At 42.0% G+C, this 17,892-nt stretch overlaps 1 protein-coding gene across 1 annotated transcript in view; it reads left to right on the forward strand.

Moving 5' to 3' along the window:
* LOC126234876 (sialin-like) overlaps positions 1 to 17,892 on the forward strand; it is a 613,986-nt gene that overhangs the window by 532,102 nt on the left and 63,992 nt on the right. Inside the window, exons 9-10 of the mRNA XM_049943616.1 lie at positions 3,244 to 3,376; positions 13,862 to 14,017. Of these exons, the coding sequence (XP_049799573.1) occupies positions 3,244 to 3,376; positions 13,862 to 14,017 (289 nt within the window). The remainder of the gene's footprint in view (positions 1 to 3,243; positions 3,377 to 13,861; positions 14,018 to 17,892) is intronic.

Here is a 17,892-nt window from a genome sequence, read left to right on the forward strand (position 1 = left end):
GTAAACATACGTACTTTTGCGTGGTTAAGCCACTATTAGAGACAAAACTGTGATAATAAAATAGGTTCACCACTAGCCCTAGCCCTTTGTAAGTATTAAGAATGACTGAACTGGAATATCAGTTAAATAATTAATTCAATGGGAAATATTAATTTCATTTAAATTAACTGGAACAATTGATGAACGTAATTGATATGCCATGGGCTTGAAATATTACTCATTCCTCTTCAGTTGAACATACTGCTCTCATAAATTTATCTGGTTACAGTCCTTCTCAGGGAACATGTAAGAGGAGCATGAAATCACAATTTTTAAAATGAGAAAGGCTCTTAAACAATCATAAATGACCGAAGAGGAGACAGAAAGTTAACTTCCACGAATCAGGTTTATTCATTGAAAGAACACATTAAAACTGAGAGGGGGAGGGGGCGGGGTATTGAGTTAAGATTCTCGCCTGGTGTCTGAACCGTAAAGCATTAATACAAGATAAAGTACTTTATGCTGTAACTTGCGTGAGGGAGTAGAGGATAAAGTGGGGAAACAATCACTCATACACTCACAAAGTAGAACATATAAAGACACAATTTACCACAACTAAATGCATGTAAGAGCCCACAGAGAGATCTAACGCGTTTAGAATAGTTTTCAAAAGCAATATCAAAGCATAATGAAACGCGACCGACAGCCGAGAGCCGACCTCTTCATGTGGCCACGTGACAGCTCATCAGACACATGTAAAAGAACTGAAACGTTTCCAAGAAAACAGAAACACCAAGAATAACGGAACGTTGATTAAAATCACGAGAACATTAAGTGTTCGTGAGCTACACGTGAGAGAATTAACCTTACAAAAATGAATGCTGAGTAGGGTTTTACGGTACAGTGGCTCTCAACTGAACAAGGAAGCTCTCACAAATTCACATAAAATACTCAAGTCTGAAAGTTCAGACACTCTACCTGCACTACTTTGAACCAAATCATGGAACACGATTACAAACTACGAGTAGCACACACGGCTCTGGCTCGTCGCCTAACGTTCAAACCCGAGTATGGACCAGACACAGAAGTCATACAGAAAATACGGCAAATCAGAAAAATAAAAGCGCACATGCACATACACTCAATCACAACATATTCACGCTATATTTTTATTACCGTCTCACGGTAAACGCCCATACTCGTGATTGTTCCACCCCACTGTTCCGAAGGAACAAGGGAAATTCACTGATAAACTCCGAAGCAAACATATTCGACTTCAAAATCAAAAAATAAATACGGCGCTTCAGGAACTTAAAAATGTTCTTTAGTAACTAAAAAGTGCGCATAACACCATAACCTAATTCAGCAAAAGGCTTGTTTAATCCTATGATCGTACTCACCGGAGACCAGACTAGGATTGCTTTTCTTAACAAAGCCACCAGCTACCCCAGAATATTCTGACAGAACTGACCAGAGGGGCGTTTCCCACCAACCTAACAATAAGCAAACCCCGTACATAAACGATAGAACTCTCTGTTAGGTAAGAGGGACTCCAGGCTAGTCATCCTGTACGCAAAGCAGAGGACAGCAACTTGTCTTCTGCTCCGAGCAGACGACACTCCACGCGGCTGCTACTACCCAACAAATCCCGAAATATACATAAAAATACACATTCGTTCATATTCATACACGCATTCAGTAAAATAACGAAAGTAAATTATAGGCTGATGTTCGGTTTCAGGTTTGAACATAAAATGTAGAGCATAATCAGTTGTATCGCTGATGCAAACAGACACGTTGCTTGTATTAATGTCATGCAGGCATACAATTTGTTTGATATATACTTCTCAGTCCTCATAGGGTAGTTGAAGAACTAAATCGCAAACCTGCGGTGTGCAAAAGAAGGTGGCGCAAGGTCCCAGGAGGCAATAGCCTTATGGAACGACTCTACTGAGACGTTTCAAAACGAAGAATGCAAAAGACGTCTTGTTACTGTCTTCTTCCTTCATTGTAGTATCATTCCCCACACTTCACGTGTGTGTATGATTGTGTGTGTGTGTGTGTGTGTGTGTGTGTGTGTGTGCCCGCCTGTGTTTATATGTTTGTGGGAGAGGGGGGGGGGGGGGGAGAGTGGGTATCAGCAATAACATCAACGCGATCTTCATCCAAAGTGTTTACACATACAGAAAGACGAAAACAATAAATTCAAAAGTGAAATATTAACAATAATTTTTAAAATTGTGAAAGGACGAATTTAATGAAGGTTCTTGTATAAAACAAACTTATCTCCGTCGTTTTTTTTTAACAATTGAAACAGGAGAAAACTGAAAGTTAAAAAGAAAAGGTACATTTAAAAGACTTTGCAGAAACAGTGATCTTATAAAAAGAGCATTGCAGTTCCACTAAAAGGTGAGGGATATGCACTGAGAAAATGTTTTTGGATGATAAAAGGTGTTTAGTAGAATGTACGTGTATGTCTTATCTTTCTCTACACTACAATGTATTCAAAGCCGATCGAAATCGAAGTGTATAACTTTGACAGGTTTACTTGTTATTGTTGTATGGGAATGTCTTTTCTGCGAGATTAGTTCCATGTTTTCAATGGCCATACGGCATTGTGCCATACATAGGGGCATTGTAATTTACGTATCCGATGTTTCCAGAATGATATTTTCACTCTGCAGCGGAGTGTGCGCTGATATGAAACTTCCTGGCAGATTACAACTGTGTGCCGGACCGAGACTCGAACTCTGGAATTTTGCCTTTCGCGGGCAACCGCTCTACCAACTGAGCTACCCAAGCACGACTCACGCCCCCTCCTCACAGCTTTACCCCTGGCAGTACCTCGTCTCCTACCTTCCAAATTTCACAGAAGCTCCCCTGCGAACCTTCCAAGAGACAGGCGTGAGCCGTGCTTGGGTAGCTCAGTTGGTAGAGATCTTGCCCGCGAAAGGCAAAGGTCCCGAGTTCGAGCCTCGGTCCGGCACACAGTTTTAATCTGCCAGGAAGTTTCACGTATCCGATGATCTGAAGGTGGAAATATAACTTTGCTCAAATTACTAATCAAGATATTTATCAGCTGCAATCTGGACAGTAAAGTTTCTATTTTGGAAGCTTTTTTTACGTAGATTTAGAGATCTCTCTCTTTCTGACCGCGTCAAATCACTACTGTTTCACTTTGGTTATGCCACGCTGAATCGACAATGGACTACTGCTGGTGGACTGGTACACGTGGTGTAACTGTGCTGTGTGGTGTGCCGGCAGAACGGGCTGGTGTCCGGGCTGCCCAACGTGAGCCGCTTCCTGGCCGCGCTGGTCTTCTCCTGGATGGCCGACCGGATGCTCGCCTCCGGCTCCTTCTCCCTCACCGCCGTGCGCAAGATCTCCACCACCCTCGGTAAGTCGCCCACCTCGCTGCTCAACAGGTACCGTACCAGCGAGTCATACAGCCTACTTGTCACCCATCTTGCCCACCTTTCATACAACTGCAGCAGGGGTATCGGGGCAAGTTGACTAGGTTACCGGTTAACCTTTTTTTCAAATGAAACTATTTGGTTGCGGGAATTTGGGTTGAGGAGGGAGGTAAACTAGCATAGTCTGTGCAGTCGTGCGAAACGACTGTGTCAGGGTGGCGTAATGGCTGGCGAGTGCGCCTAGTGAGAAGGAGTCCCAAGTTCAAATCCCAGCCTTGGTTCAAATATTTATTCTTCGCTTGTTGAATTGCACTTACTTACACTAATTTTTGTTTTAATGTATTTATAATTCTTTTTCCAATTCTTATTTCCAATACAGAAATGTCAGCTTGCTCCAATACTTGACTGCAAGACAATATGAAAACTCTGATTGCGGCGGCGCGGTTCTTTCCGTCCCTTTACGACGAACCTGCACCTACCTGTGAACATTGTCTCAGCATATCATCAGTAGGGAAGCCGAGTGAAACCTACTGTACTTGAACGTGAATCAGGCTGCAATTAAAGTCACTAATCTACGTTTCGGGAGAAAGTTTCCACACGAAATGAAAGGTTGGAAATTTTGTGCTTAATTATTATGTTCTGAAACTTAGGTGAACAAGTATCACTGCCAAGCCCGTGCTAGTCTTAACACAGTCACTCACAATCCCTTTCACTCACGTTAGCAAGTTTATGGTGTTGCATTTCCCGAAAACGTAATAGCTACAAAAATACTGATTGTTTTTGATTGAGAATTATAGCCAAATATTAAGTCTGTCGGTACCAAATGCAGTCACAGTTTTGAGCCACCGACCTGCTCAATACGCCACGCGGAATATATGTCTTTTCTCGTCACAAAATTGACTTCAAAATTCCGAAATTTTTACACGCCCATCAGAATAATTATGCCGTCACTTTACCACACTTTTGATGAGTGAAACACTGCTAGATCCGGCAACTTATCATTTCCATCGGAACTACTACACACGTCCGAACTGTTTCATGGCTAGGCTCCCACTCTTCTCTAGAATACTCTACGTCTTCTCTACCAGCAGAGAAAGGCGCGCGAAGAATATTGCTTTATCATTGGTCAGTTTACTCAACAGCCAATAGCAAAACAACACTCTCCCGCGTCAGTCCGCGCTTTTCATCAATAACCAATCGCAAAATAGTAAACCTAACGACTGCACTTTTTATCGACGTAATTATCTAATATGCTGAAGTTTTGTTTATGCATAAAGTTATTTACTATTGTTATTTATACCTGAATTAACTTTCCCTTTACCATAAACTTACTTTACAAATCTATTCTACAAAAAATCCCCTTTGTCCATATCCATACGTCTTCGAAATGTTCCCGCACTAAATCTTACTACATAACTCGTTAAAAAATTATCTTCATATTAACCTTAAACACACTCAAGCATCATTCATACTGCTAAAACACATTTATAACATTTTACATACACAAAAAAACATAATGACACTTTATGAAAATACTAGAACAGTTTATGAAAAACATACTATTACTTTGGTGCACTCTAATGGGAACCATCGAAACTAAATCAGTCCCCTATTCAATATTGTCCTCTATCGGCTGATACATAAACTATGTGCGCGTCCAGTCTCGCGTCACCATCTGTCACTGTCCAGCTCTGAGACACATCTCCCACTTAACCGCCTCCAAGGCAGTATCGGTAAACGGCGCTATGCCTCATGATAAAACTTGAATACATTCTTATTGTTGGAAATTGTACGACAGTATATTAATTAATTAAACTTTCATATAGAGCGAAAAAAGCAGTAGAAGCCTTCCTCGGAGAATATCAGTTTGAATTCCGAAGAACTGTAGGAACACGAGAGACAACACTGACACTCCTAGTTAGAACACAGGTTAAGGAAGGGAAACGTGCGCTTATAGCATTTCTAGATTTAGAGGAAGCTTTTGATAATGTCAATTCGAATACTCTCTTGGACGTTAAGAAGGTAGCTGGGACAAAAACAGGCAACGAAAGTTTATGAGTGCTATTCGGAGAGTAAGGTCCCATCGCTCGAGAGATGGAAACCATAGTGAAAATCAAAAAATGTCTTATTTCCAGTAGTTAGCTGCACTTTCAAGCTACTTCTCTACAAAGTCGCCGCTCCGACTGAGACATTCCCATTAACCTTATCATTGAAAGCAATCGCCTGTGTTTTCGACCAATTCTCTACGCTGATCTACTGCTCGTTGTCTGTGCCCAAATGTTGTCTTCATAGCCAGCGGTTTATGTCAACAGAGATGGAAATCAGAGGGAGGCAGGAGCGTCATCATTGCCCCTGCCGAGCGCGGACGACAATTGTCATGCAGTAGGAAATGCATGACAATTACGTTGTGTGGGCTGTATGAACTCCGGTGATATCTCTCACAGGCACTCATACTCGTCGAGAGACATTATTTTCTAGATATCATTACGTGCTCACCGTGCACTCAGAACTGAAAAATGCGACGGACATGCTGGAGACATTGTCCAACACATCTATGAAAAGCTTTGTTTTCTCTGTCGTTTCGATTTTTCGATCGATCAGACCTTGTTTTAACATCTTGTACAAAAACCAGATTGCAGTTATAAAAGCCGAAGGACGCGAAGAGCAAGCAGTGGTTAAAAAGGGAGAGAGGCAGAGTACGCCGGATGTTATTGAATCTGCAAATCTGAGCCAGCAGTGAAGGAAACCGTTACGAAATTTATAAAGGGAACTAAAGTTCAAGGAGAAGAAATAAGTACGTTAAAGTTTTGGTGCAGACATTGTAATTCTGTCAGAGGTGGTAAAGCACTTCCTACAGCAGTTGAACGGGATGGATAGTGTATTGAAAAGAGGTTATAAGATGAACATCAACGAAAGTAAAATGAGGATAATGCAATGTTGTCGAATTATATCAGGCTGTTCTGAGAGAATTAGATTAGAAAGTGGTACATTAGAAATTATAGATGAGTCCTGCTATTTACGCAGCTAACTAACTGATGATGGCTGAAGTAGAGAGGAGATAAAATGCAAACTGACTATAGCAAGAAGAGCATTTCTGAAAAAGATCTAGTACAAATTTGTGTGTTAGGAAGTATTTTCTGATGGTTTATTTCTGGATTGTGTCTTTTACATGCCGCGCGGGATTAGCCGAGCGGCCTAAGGCGCTGCAGTCCTGGACTGAGCGGCTGGTCCCGGCGGAGGTTCGAGTCCTCCCTCGGGCATGGGTGTGTGTGTTTGTCCTTAGGATAATTTAGGTTAAGTAGTGTGTAAGCTTAGGGACTGATGACCTTAGCAGTTAAGTCCCATAAGATTTCACACACATTTTTTTTGCCTTTTACATAGACCATAAGCATTTCACACAAGAAGAGGATAGACAGTGTTGAAATGTTTTGCTATAGAAGAATGCTGGAAGATTGAATGGGTAGATCGGGTAACTAATGAAGATGAGTTGAATCGAATTAGGAGGAATGAAATGCATTGTACAGCTTGACTAAAAGAGGGGATCGGTTGATAAGACATAGCTTAAGGCGTTACGAAGCCGACAATCTCTTAGTGGAGGGAAATACGGGTCAATGGGGGAGGGGGAATTGTAGGGGGAGACCAAGGGAAGAATACAGTAAGCAGGTTCAAATGGATTTAGTTTGAGGTAGTTATTCAGACATGAGCAGTCTTGCACATGCTAGAGTAGCATGGAGAGCTGCAACAAACCAGTGTTAGAACTGAAGACCACACCAGCAACATTTACATCTTATGTAAAAGGTGTTAATGAAAGGATTTTTGTGCTGAAAATTAATACGATTCTAGATCAGTGATTTTCATCAACAAAATCGAATAAAAATGTTTCTCCTTCAAAGTTTGAGTTATCCTCATCTCACCATGAGTAGTGTTTGCAACATTCTATATATTCTTCCGGTCGAAGGTGAACGTAGGTCAAATGGACGTAACATTTCACTTTCGTTGAAAGCTTTACTTTGTTGTTTTGAGAATCATTGTTTCACCGTATGTGGTTCCTTATCAGACGTACTGATCTTATAAGAGAGCTTATAAAAACATTTGCCCTTTGTTACTTGTAATTTTTCTGCTTTTATCACACATGAAATTTCTTTATGCAATGATTTAAAATCGAAAATACTTTGGAAACGTTTTGGCTTGATGTGAACAGCCTTCGTGGAAAGTTCTGCAGCTTCGTTTTACTCTGTCTAATGTTCATCTTGAGATACATAATTTTACAAGCTCCCTACTTACTACTTTTCTTTAATTTTAATCGTTTCTATTGAAACGCTGTCATCTGCAGGCTCCTTTCCTTCCTCCATACCTCCAATGGCTTTATATAAGCTACTAACATTGGTACTCGGTTACCTACTCGTACATGTAAAGAAATGTTCGAATCCTTTTTTGTCATGCTCCTCATGACAAAGGATTTGCGATTCTTGTTATCAGTTGTATCCTCTAGAAGCATGAAATTATATTTATTCGGTCCCTCGGCCATTGTCAAAAGGTAAATTACACAATAGGAGGCATTTTGTGAGAAGAACTTGACAGTGGTCGAGGGGCCGGAAAAGTTCCTAGTTCTTTGTTATTGGACCTGTTACTTAATCAGATTTGTGTATGTTTATGCAACATTTGCTAACTTAACTCGTTAAATGTGATGGCTATACCAAGTAAGTTTCTGTCCTTCATTCTCTAGTTGTTTCCACTTGTTTGTCTTTTCAAATTTTCATCATATCGCCTCATATCCTCTCCGAGATATTTCCGGATAGTTTTATTTGGTTTAGCGTAGTCTATCGTCTTCCTATTAGTACTTACTTAAAACTATTGTCTTAACTGTAACAGTTGCCTTGTCGAAGTCGTTCATGGTTTAATATGATAAATCTCTCTAGTCTTAATACGTCATAACTTTCTTTCTGGCTTCGTGTTTATTTTAACTCTGTATGTTTGTGAGCTATGATCACGAAAAAGCGTTAAAGCGATTTTTATCTGTCATATCATATATTTAACTATTGTTTCATTCAATAGTCAGCCCTATTTATAGTCCCATTCACTCCTTATCAGGTCTGCTTCTACTCTTTTTCTTCTTAATTAAGATGTTAAGAATAAACATGTCGTTTCAATTGCCCTACAGGAAGCGACAGATTCCTAAACTGGGGAAAAGAGGATACAATACGAATTAATGGAGTATATCTTAATGGAATCCGAATTCCTAATGACATTCTAGTATTTGACTCTAACGACGATAAACTCCATCAACGAATGGAAAAATTCCACAGAGCAAGTTTGAAAATATAACAGAAACTACCCGAAGTGTGCGAAACATAAGGACGAAAGTAGCTTTCGGATGATCTGTCACTGAAAAGTAACATATCTCTATAGAAATTGGGTCATACATTGAAACAGCTGTTACAGTATAGTGCAGAAGGGAAATGAAAGAAATGCGCACTGAGACGAACAGAAATGATACTTCTATTGAAACACACTGATTACGCTGAAGTCACTGCGATTCGTGGTTGTTCCTGGACGTTCAAAGGGCGAGACGTGGTTCTTAATAGGGGATGTGATCACCACGGATGGCAATGCATGCTCTAACAAACTGCCTGTAGGCTTCTGTCTTGGGTTCTTCGGCCGACGTTCGTCTGATGATTGTTCTGACGTTTCGCCAGTACGAGTGGCTGACATTGTCAAAGTTTCACCCTCCATTGCGACAAGTGGTGGACTGAAGCAGAGCTCGCGGCCGTATGCTATATGTACCTCGGACGTTTTGGTTAGTTAACGCAGTGCTCAGTACTACGTTGCGTTTGTGTTATGGAATAACTTTATTGGAAGTTTGCCAAGTTGTGACTTTTACGTAGTGCTAGAGGAAGCAAGTATTTCATGTAGTTCCTCGGTTAGTCACGCGAGAGTGGATCCCATTCGAAGCCACTGGACAATGAAAAATCCATACGGATAATACAGGAACATTCGTGCAGCAGACAAACATTCTGATAAGTCTATTAAAAACTCAAGTTGAATATGAAGCATTGTATACTTCATTCATACAGCTTCCGAAAACTGTTCTCCAACCTTTTCTGTTCTTTTCTTACCTTGTCTCTTCATTTACTACTTCCTTTTTCAAAATTTTTGAATATTTTGAAATTTAAAAATTTCTAAATATGAAATTTCATATTCACATATTAGTGAAGTTTCTTGAAATATTATAATTTTTGTCTTAGCGAATGGTTTTCGCTCTGAAGCTCTGGAATGGAAAAGAGGAAACAGATAACCATGACATTTTCGTGATGAAGTTTTCAGATAAGTATTAGAACAGTTACCAAATCACCATGACCCTGACGTGTTAAACAGTAGTTCACATGAAATGTCGTCTTGCTTTTTTCGGGTATAATTTAAATGATGGTCTAAAATAAAGTACATCTGTAGTTAGCCGCTCTTCTGAGTTGTCATACAGAGAATGAGCAGTTACAAGCTACAGACGTTATTGTTCCTGTGGAAGAGAGGGATGATCGATTGGAAGTAAATGTGTGTCGCAGCGAGATAAGAGACGGTCCAGGGATTTGCCGGCTTACAAACAGGACGCTTGCAAATCTCGCTGTAGCGTAAGGAGTTAATGCTCCTCTAGAGTAATACGTTTACAGGGAATTTACAAGCAGAAATACAAATGCTTCGGGATCTTTTGGAGGGGATTGGGAACGAACATTCGTTGTACTGAGGCCGTCTCGCGTAAGCGATTAAAATTAATTTAAACCTTCGTAAATTTTACTCTGTGACAAAGATGCTTATACAAAATGGTTCTAGAATCACTGTGAGCTGTGTTCTTCTATTAAACATTATTAATTGAACGAATTAGAGTTATTACTACGACATCCAGAATTCTTACGGGCATGACTCCGAAACTGGACTCGTATAGATTGATATTTGCATTATTCAAAAGATATTAAATATCTTTCTGACTTCTATTTAATTGCTCCCAAAATGTACACGTAGATGTTGCAACCGGATCTTCCTTGTCGTCGACAGAGAATGTTACAACACTTCTCGGTATTACCCAAACGAATTATGGCGGAACTTTGAATGTACAAAGCATTTGTTCCTGTTCATTCATTTCATTTCTTTTATTGTCCTACTGCCTCATATTCACTGAACGTTTGTAGTATGCCCGCAAGTGCGTGTGTGTTTCATACTCCATGTTTGGCCATTCCATGCATCGCTTTTTGTTGATGTAGTCTTCAGTGGAAAGACTGATTTTATGCAGCTCTGAATGCGAAATTGTCCTCTGGAAGCCTCCTCAGTTCTGCAGAACTACTGCAACCTGTTTACTGTAGCTTCTACAGTTTTTCTGCTCCACACTTTCTCGGTAATATGAGCATGTGTCTTATCAACCTGTCCCTTCTTTTAGTCAATTTTTACCATGAGCCTCTTTCGTTCCCACTTCTGTTCATCAGTTATCCGTTGTACTTCCCTAATCCTCAGCATTATTCCGTTACACCACATTTCTAAAGCTTCTCTTCTCTTCTTGTTTGAACTGCTTATTGCTCTGAATTGCTTATTGCCCACGTTTCACTTCGTGAGAGGCTACAGTCCAGTCACTTATTTTCAGAAAAGACTTCTTAACACTGCAATCTATGTCAGATGTTAAAATATTTGCATTATTAAGAAACTGTTTTCTTATTTTTGCAAGTCTACCTGTTTTTCTTTCTCTACTTTGCTTATCTATTCAAGCCGCTCTGTAGCCAGAACCGTTACTTCTGCTGTATGTTTGTTACACGTAGCCACATAATGAGTAATTGTGACATGGAGAAGGACAGATTGTTCGTACTATTGTTACTGAGTCTCTCAGGGGTACGACGAATGCTGTTAGTGAAGCTTTGTAGTATTTCGGCTGAGCAATAACCAGTCATTTCGCCAATAGGATCTCCCTATGTTTTGAAACAAATGCTCCGTCGAAGGTGTAAGAAATTTCAGCAACGTCATCCGACGAAGTCCCCTGGAGCCTCAGCAATTCAGGGTGTTTTAAAAAGATTCACCAGATTCGACAATAATGAATATAAAAACTTTGGATGAATTTTAACTTACGCAAAGGACTACAAATTTTTTATTTTCAAAACAGCTATCGGATTTTATAAGGGAATGTCTTTTATATGTATGCACACACAAACCTGGAGGACACATGGCAGTTAGGTTTAAGGTGAAGTTTTCATTTGCCTTTCACAAATGTTAAACGTTCCCTCCATCCTAGGGGCGACAAATATCCAGACAATAATAGTATGGTACTCGTGTTTTTCCGATCTGTTGTTTCCACTTTTTGCACAATATTTCGATGACTGAATGAGCCGTCTTCTTGAGGAGCTGCTGTTGTGTGAATTCGCTGCCTGTACTCAAAACAGACTGTGTTTGTTGGTCTCACGCAGCGATTTATAGCCAAGCTCGATTCCCGAGGTTCACTACCGGCGTTGATCCTCTTTGGTTTTACATAGCTCGCACTGATATACCGTGAAACGCAAATTCTCTCAGCGATTTACGGCTTTAATGGTGTGATGGATAACGAGATTTTAATCAATACTGTGCGGGATCCCAACCGTTATTTACTTCGATACCGGAGTCCCTGTTTACTAACATTTCAGACATCTTTATTTCGATGGACTCCTTAATTATACTGTTGCCGATACTTGGCGTTCGCACCACTGTACTGATTTTATTATATTTCACTTCATGATTATATCTGTGACAGTGGACGGTGGCAGCCTATTTGCTTAATCGTTCTACTCGTGTAGGGGGGTGTTCCTTGCAGCTCTTCTCGACTGTTCTGAGAGTCTCCCCAACGTAAGGTGAAAAATGGCGGCTTGAGACAAACGATAGTACACAGTCTGTTTGGAGTCCTGGCGGAGTGTGCACTCAGAAGCAAAACTCAGCGGCTGGGTCGATCGCCGAAATATTGTACTGAAAATTGGAACAACGAGTCTCGGTCCGGCACACAGTTTTAATCTGCCAGGAAGTTTCATATCAGCGCACACTCCGCTGCAAAGTGAAAATCTCATTCTGACATCAAAAAATGTTTTTCATGACAACTTTATTTCAAAATTCTTGGTCCAGAAAACGAAAATTTTCTGTGAGCCAAGCGTATATATTCATCTGAAATGTATCCACATTTTTTTAAAATGAATTATATAGCGATAAAATCATCTGTTTCCCACGAGCTATTTTTCACAGCACTGCTGAACGACGTCAATACTTGGTGGAATGTGCCTTTGTTCGGATGAACCTGTCGCGGCATACCACCGACAGCCCTTGTGTTCCACTCTTCAACAGCAATTCTGCTTAAGTCATCCAGAGGAATAGATCGTTGTCAACGTCCAAAACTAGCTCGTTCTAGAGGAACCCACACATAATTGGATTCATGTTCGGTGAACATGCAGAACGCTTCATTCTGGTAAGGCCAGCGCTCTGAATGAACATGTTCACGAGAACAACACGATTAGCACACAAATTATCCTCCAACAAGATGAAGTTTTCAGCAAACGTTTCGGATACCGTCCGACTATCTGTTTCAGAATCTCTTCCCTGTAACGTAGGACAGTGAGACTGCCGTCAACAACTACGAGAGGTCTATTGTGGTGCCACACAATGCCACCCCAGAACATGACTCCACTGTCGTCTTGCTGCACATGTGGGACACAGTGTTGGAAGCGTTCTATGTTACCGCGTTGTCTACTATTATCAGGGTAAAAACCGACCTGAGTTTCGTCCGTAAACAACACCCGACGCCAGTCCTGGGGCGTCCCTTCTGATGATTTCTTGCCCGTCTGTAACGGAGTCCATAGTGCTGTGGGGCACGACCTGTGTTTCACCATGATCGTCAGGAATTGAACATTCGCATCATGCAATCGTGTAACAGTTTGATGCGATACATGATGTCCGATAGCTTAACTGAATTTTGGAGCACTCTGCCCACAGTTCCTCTGACTCAAAAGTCGTAGGTATAGATTTTTGTGTGGGCTAGTCAAATTTGGACGGCGTGTTCGGTGTAAGTCCTGAGCACTATCTGTCAACTGGAATAGATTCTACGTCCGCACCACATCACTTTGGGTCCGGTGCACACGGCGAGCAGCTAGGCTGATTGCAGCGTTCTACCCGTAGGCAGCGCTAGTGGTAACTGAGTGTATGTTTGCAAACAACTTGAGGAGGTAACCGTCCGACTGGAACAGAAACAAAAACAACGCATTACACGATATATGGGATGATGGAAAACTGTTGTTGATATTGTGTAAGCGAAACGCCAACAGTAACCAGAGTAAACTTTTAATTTAAGTGCGTATGTTGAAATTCAGCTGAAGCTGCTATCTTAATTAATGCAGAAGATGTGATCTAGTTCATACGATTCTATAGCCTTAACCAGCAAACTTTCTGTTGCTACACTAACTACGCGTGCCGCGACTGCGCAGGGGAGCTGGTTCCCGGCGTGCTGTGCTTGGTGCTGACCCACGTGGGCTGCAGCGCCTCCGCCGAGGTGGCCATCATGACTCTGGTGTCCGCCTTCAACGGGGCGGCCGCCGCTGGACCGCTCGCTAACAGCGTCGACCTGGCTCCCAACTTTGCAGGTACAGTGCTGTCTGTGCATGCGGGGTCGCGACCTCCTGCAAGTGTTGTCTCAGCGCTCTGTTCGCGCATTTAATTACTATTTTAATTATTTGCGTATTTTAGTTATCTGCATACACTTTGATATTATTATACAGAACCCACCGCTCTTTTCGTAAACCCCAGATCAACTGCGACCTGTCGCTCTATTACTAATCGATTGCTTCAAATAAAAACGCTACTGGCCATTATAATTGCTACACTACGAAGATGACGTGCTACAGACCCCAAATTTAACCGACAGGAAGAAGATGCTGTTATATGCAAATGATTAGCTTTTCAGAGCATTCACACAAGGCTGGCGCCGGTGGCGACACATACAACGTGCTAACATGAGGAAAGTTTCCAACCGATTTCTCATACACAAACAGCAGTTGACCGCCGTTGCCTGGTGAAACGCTGTTGTGATGCCTCGTTAGAGGAGAAATGCGTACCGTCACGTTTCCGACTTTAATAAAGGTCAGATTGTAGCCTATCGCGATTGCGGTTTATCGTATCACCACATTGCTGCTCGCGTTAGTCGAGATACAATGACTCTTAGCAAAATATGGAATCGTTGGGTTCAGGAGGGTAATACGGAACGCCGTGCTGGATCCCAACGGCCTCGTATCACTTGTAGTCGAGATGACAGGCATCTTATCCGCATGGCTGTAACGGATCGTGTAGCCACGTCTCGATCCCTAAGTCAACAGATGGGGACGTTTGCAAGACAACAACCATCTGCACGAACAGTTCGAGGACGTTTGCACCAGCATGGACTATCAGCTCGGAGACCATGGCTGCGGTTACCCTTGACGCTGCATCACAGACAGGAGCGCCTGCGATTGTGTACTCAACGACGAACCTGGGTGCACGAATGGCGCTGCAGTCTAGAACCGCAAGACCGCTACGGTCGCAGGTTCGAATCCTGCCTCGGGCATGGATGTTTGTGATGTCCTTAGGTTAGTTAGGTTTAACTAGTTCTAAGTTCTAGGGGACTAATGACCTCAGAAGTTGAGTCCCATAGTGCTCAGAGCCATTTGAACCATTTGCACGAATGGCAAAACGTCATTTTTTCAGATGAATCCAGGTTCTGTTTACAGCATCATGATGGTCGCACACTTGTTTGGCGAAATCGCGGTGAGCGAACATTGGAAGCTTGTATTCGTCGTCGCCATACTGACGTATCACCCGGCGTGATGGTATGGGGTGCCATTGGTTACACGTCTCGGTCACCTCTTGTTCGCATTGACGGCACTTTGAACAGTGGACGTTACATTTTGGATGTGTTACGACCCGTGGCTCTACCCTTCATTCGATCCCTGCGAAACCCTACATTTCAGCCGGATAATGCACGACCGCAAGTTACAGGTCCTGTACGGGTCTTTATGGATACAGAAAATGTTCGACTGCTGCCATGGCCAGCACATTCTCCAGATCTCTCACAAATTGAAAACGTCTGGTCAATGTTGGCCGAGCCACTGGCTCGTCACAATGCGCCAGTCACTATTCTTGATGAACTGTGGTATCGTGTTGAAGCTGCATGGGCAGCTGTACCTGTACACGCCATCCAAGCTCTGTTTGACTCAATGCCCAGGCGTATCAAGGCCGTTATTACGGCCAGAGATGGTGGTTCTGGGTACTGATTTCTCAGGTTCTATGCACCCAAATTGAGTGAAAATGTAATCACATGTCATTTCTAGTATAATATATTTGTCCAATGAATACTCGTTTATCATCTGCATTTCTTTTTGTTGTAGCGATTTTAATATCCAGTAGTGTATAATCCTGTATAATAAAAGATGTTCCTTATGTAACATAATAGACACATTCAGCCACTACATGTCAACATTTTAACTTGGATTAACTTCATTAGCTTTCTTTGTATGATTCAAGTTTTCGTATTTGGTTTGTCTCGCAGAGATTATCTGCAGCTTAACTAACACGTATTGTAAGTTAGAATCACCTCTTATTCGGAATGAAAAAATAGATTTTATGAGGAATAGCTTCATTCCTGCAAAGCCTGATGTGGGAGCATCTTAATTTTGTCACTTTTTTTTAGAAAAGACCTTAGAGGCAATTAAAGTATTTCAATCTAGCCAAAAGGTTAAAATGCCCCGATTACTTTACATGTAATACGATGTATTTATTATTATTAATTAATTAAAATAAATAACCGTCGATAAGTCTCGTAATCCGAGGGCCATTTGGAAAGTAAGGTCCAATCAGTCGTCAAATGGAAAATGCTGTGAAAATCAAAAATGTTTTATTTGCAACACTTAGCTACACCTTTCAGCTATTTCTCTACATAATCGCCGCTCCGACTTCACATTTGTGGCAGCGTTGTACCAACTTTCCAATAGCCTCGTCATAGAAGGCAGCCGGCTTTACTTCCGGCCAGTTCTCTACATCGGCCTACAGCTCGTTGACAGAATATAGTTTTGATTGCCAGCGGTTCGTATGAGCGGAGATGAAACTCAGTGGGAGAATATTGCGGGCTGTGTTGTGGGTGAACACTTCCCATTGAAAAATGCAGTAGCATCTTTATTGCCTCAGCAGAGTGCAGCCGAGAATTGTCGTGAATAAGGAAACGCATGGCAGTTCTGTTACGTAGACTGAATGATATCAGGTGAAATCTCTCGGGAGGTCCTCATACTTGGTGGGAGACGCTATTTTCTAGGCATCTTTAGGTTTCACTGTGCACTCAGATGTGAGAAGAGTGACTTGAGCCTATCGATGGGCGTATTGGAGACACTGCCCAACACATCTGTGCAAAGCTTCATCGGATTTTCTCTGTGGTTTCCATTTCGTGCCCGACCGGACTTTACTTTCTGAATAGCCCTCGTACTTTGAGAAGACGAAATCGAGTTTCAGTTCAGACATCCTCTGACCAAATTGAATAGTTTCACATGAACCACAATAAAATTCTGTTCGAATTTAATTTTGCTTTCAGTTCAGACATCCTCTGACTAAATGGAATAGTTTCACATGAACCACAATAAAATTCTGTTCGAATTTAATTTTGCTGAGTGTGTAATATAGGCATTGTTACCTGTTACATACCTAATTGGTGTTTACAGTGACATCTCGCGACAGTTGTACGAACTATGAGCTACAGAAGAGACGACATCTGCCGGGAATAGCAGTAAACTAAACAACTGCCGCAACTGTGGACAGCAGTGTCCAACAACTGAGCTCAGATTTCGTAACATGTACGTCTATAGAACGGACAGACAAGGCCAACGAGGTGGAGGGACCGCAGTTCTGCTTAAAAGGGAACTGCGGCACCATCATGAAACACTACCACACCTCCAACATCTGGAGGCAACAGCAGTAACGGTTCGATCGGCGACAGGCAACATCACTTTCATTGCGGCGTACAACAGCCCCGGTAAAAACCTGGTGCCAGACGACCTAAGGAGTATCTTCACCAATTTTGACAAAATATTCCTCGGAGGTGACCTCAACAGCAAGCACGTCGCTTGGAATTCCCGGCGTACGAACCCTCGTGGACGAACTTTGATTGCCATGGAAGAAGAACTGGGCATCACAGTCCATGGCCCACGAGAGCCGACACGGATTCCTTACGTCGATCGGCAAGAAGCAGACGTACTAGATATTGCTATCATCAAAAATATTGAGACGAACCTCCAGCTCCGCACCGTCGACGATCTTTCGTCTGACCACCGACCTGTTATCAGCATAGTGGAACACGCAACGGCCAACCTTCCGCCCCCAACCTCACAAACTCTGAACTGGGGTCAATTTCGGACATATCTTGACAACAATATCTGCCCGACGCAGGACGTTTCAACACCGGAAGCCATCGACATCGCGGTACAAACTTTGACGCAGAAGA

Source organism: Schistocerca nitens, chromosome 2 (assembly GCF_023898315.1).
Source record: "Schistocerca nitens isolate TAMUIC-IGC-003100 chromosome 2, iqSchNite1.1, whole genome shotgun sequence".
In the NCBI taxonomy this organism is placed as follows: Eukaryota; Metazoa; Arthropoda; class Insecta; order Orthoptera; family Acrididae; genus Schistocerca; species Schistocerca nitens.